Source organism: Mandrillus leucophaeus, unplaced genomic scaffold (genome assembly GCF_000951045.1).
Source record: "Mandrillus leucophaeus isolate KB7577 unplaced genomic scaffold, Mleu.le_1.0 Scaffold527, whole genome shotgun sequence".
Lineage (NCBI taxonomy): Eukaryota > Metazoa > Chordata > Mammalia > Primates > Cercopithecidae > Mandrillus > Mandrillus leucophaeus.
In genome coordinates this window covers 894,765-895,601 of record NW_012105664.1, presented here as the reverse complement: position 1 = coordinate 895,601, position 837 = coordinate 894,765, and the positions used below count along the sequence as shown (strand labels likewise).

The window sequence follows — 837 nt, the reverse complement described above, 5'->3', positions numbered from 1 at the left end:
ATGCTACAGATCTGCCTGGAACCCTCCCCCAGCTCCGGTGCAGGAGGACAGGAAAGAGCTCGGGACCCAGGAACCAGGGAAGGGAAGCAGGCCCTCGCCCCAGCCAGAATTTCTCCCTGCAACCCTGGGCTTCATTGTTTTTGTTTGTAAATAGGGCCCCAAGTCCCAGTCTTAGAGGTGACAGGGTTCGGTCCAGGTCCTGGTGCCATCCCTACTGCCCCCTGCATCCTCCAAGGCTCTGCGGAAAGGGGAGTTGGCAGCAACGTGGCAGGTGGGTGAAGCAGAGAGGGATGGAATCCTGCCCTTCCGGCCTGGGGCACCAGGACTGAGACGATGCCTTGGTCACAGATAGGGTCTGTGGCTTGGAAAGGCAGGCAGGGGTGCCAGGCTGCACAGAGGTGAGTGCCTCAGCAGCCAGAGCCCGGTGTTCCCAGCCCTGCTCAGTGCCCCTTCTAGGGGGACAGGTTTGAGATGGAGGAGCTCACCCACCTGGAGGCCTGAGATGTCCATCTTCTCCCGGACGCTGAACTTTTGGCCCATGAGCCGCAACTTGGGCACGCAGTAAAGGATCATGCTGTTGAACTGCAAGAGGGATGGCACAGGTGAGGAACGGGAGCTGCCCACAGGCCACCCCCAAGGGCCCCAGTGAGCTTCATGAGATCTTTTCTTTTTTTTAATGTTATAAAGTGAAAAATATTTTTAAAAGATATGTGCAGTAATTTTAACTACGGTTACATCTTTGAGTGAGGAGACTCTAGTCACTAGCTTTATTTTTGTTCATTTCTATTTTTAAATTTTTAAACCATGAATATGAGCTAATTGTATAATCAAAAAAAC

The 837-nt window shown here is 52.7% G+C and overlaps 1 protein-coding gene across 1 annotated transcript in view; it reads right to left on the bottom strand.

Moving 5' to 3' along the window:
• The window catches only part of FGD3 (FYVE, RhoGEF and PH domain containing 3), a 92,922-nt gene that overhangs the window by 20,533 nt on the left and 71,552 nt on the right, over window positions 1-837 (bottom strand). Inside the window, exon 10 of the mRNA XM_011996874.1 lies at window positions 490-582. Within this exon, the coding sequence (XP_011852264.1) occupies window positions 490-582 (93 nt within the window). The remainder of the gene's footprint in view (window positions 1-489; window positions 583-837) is intronic.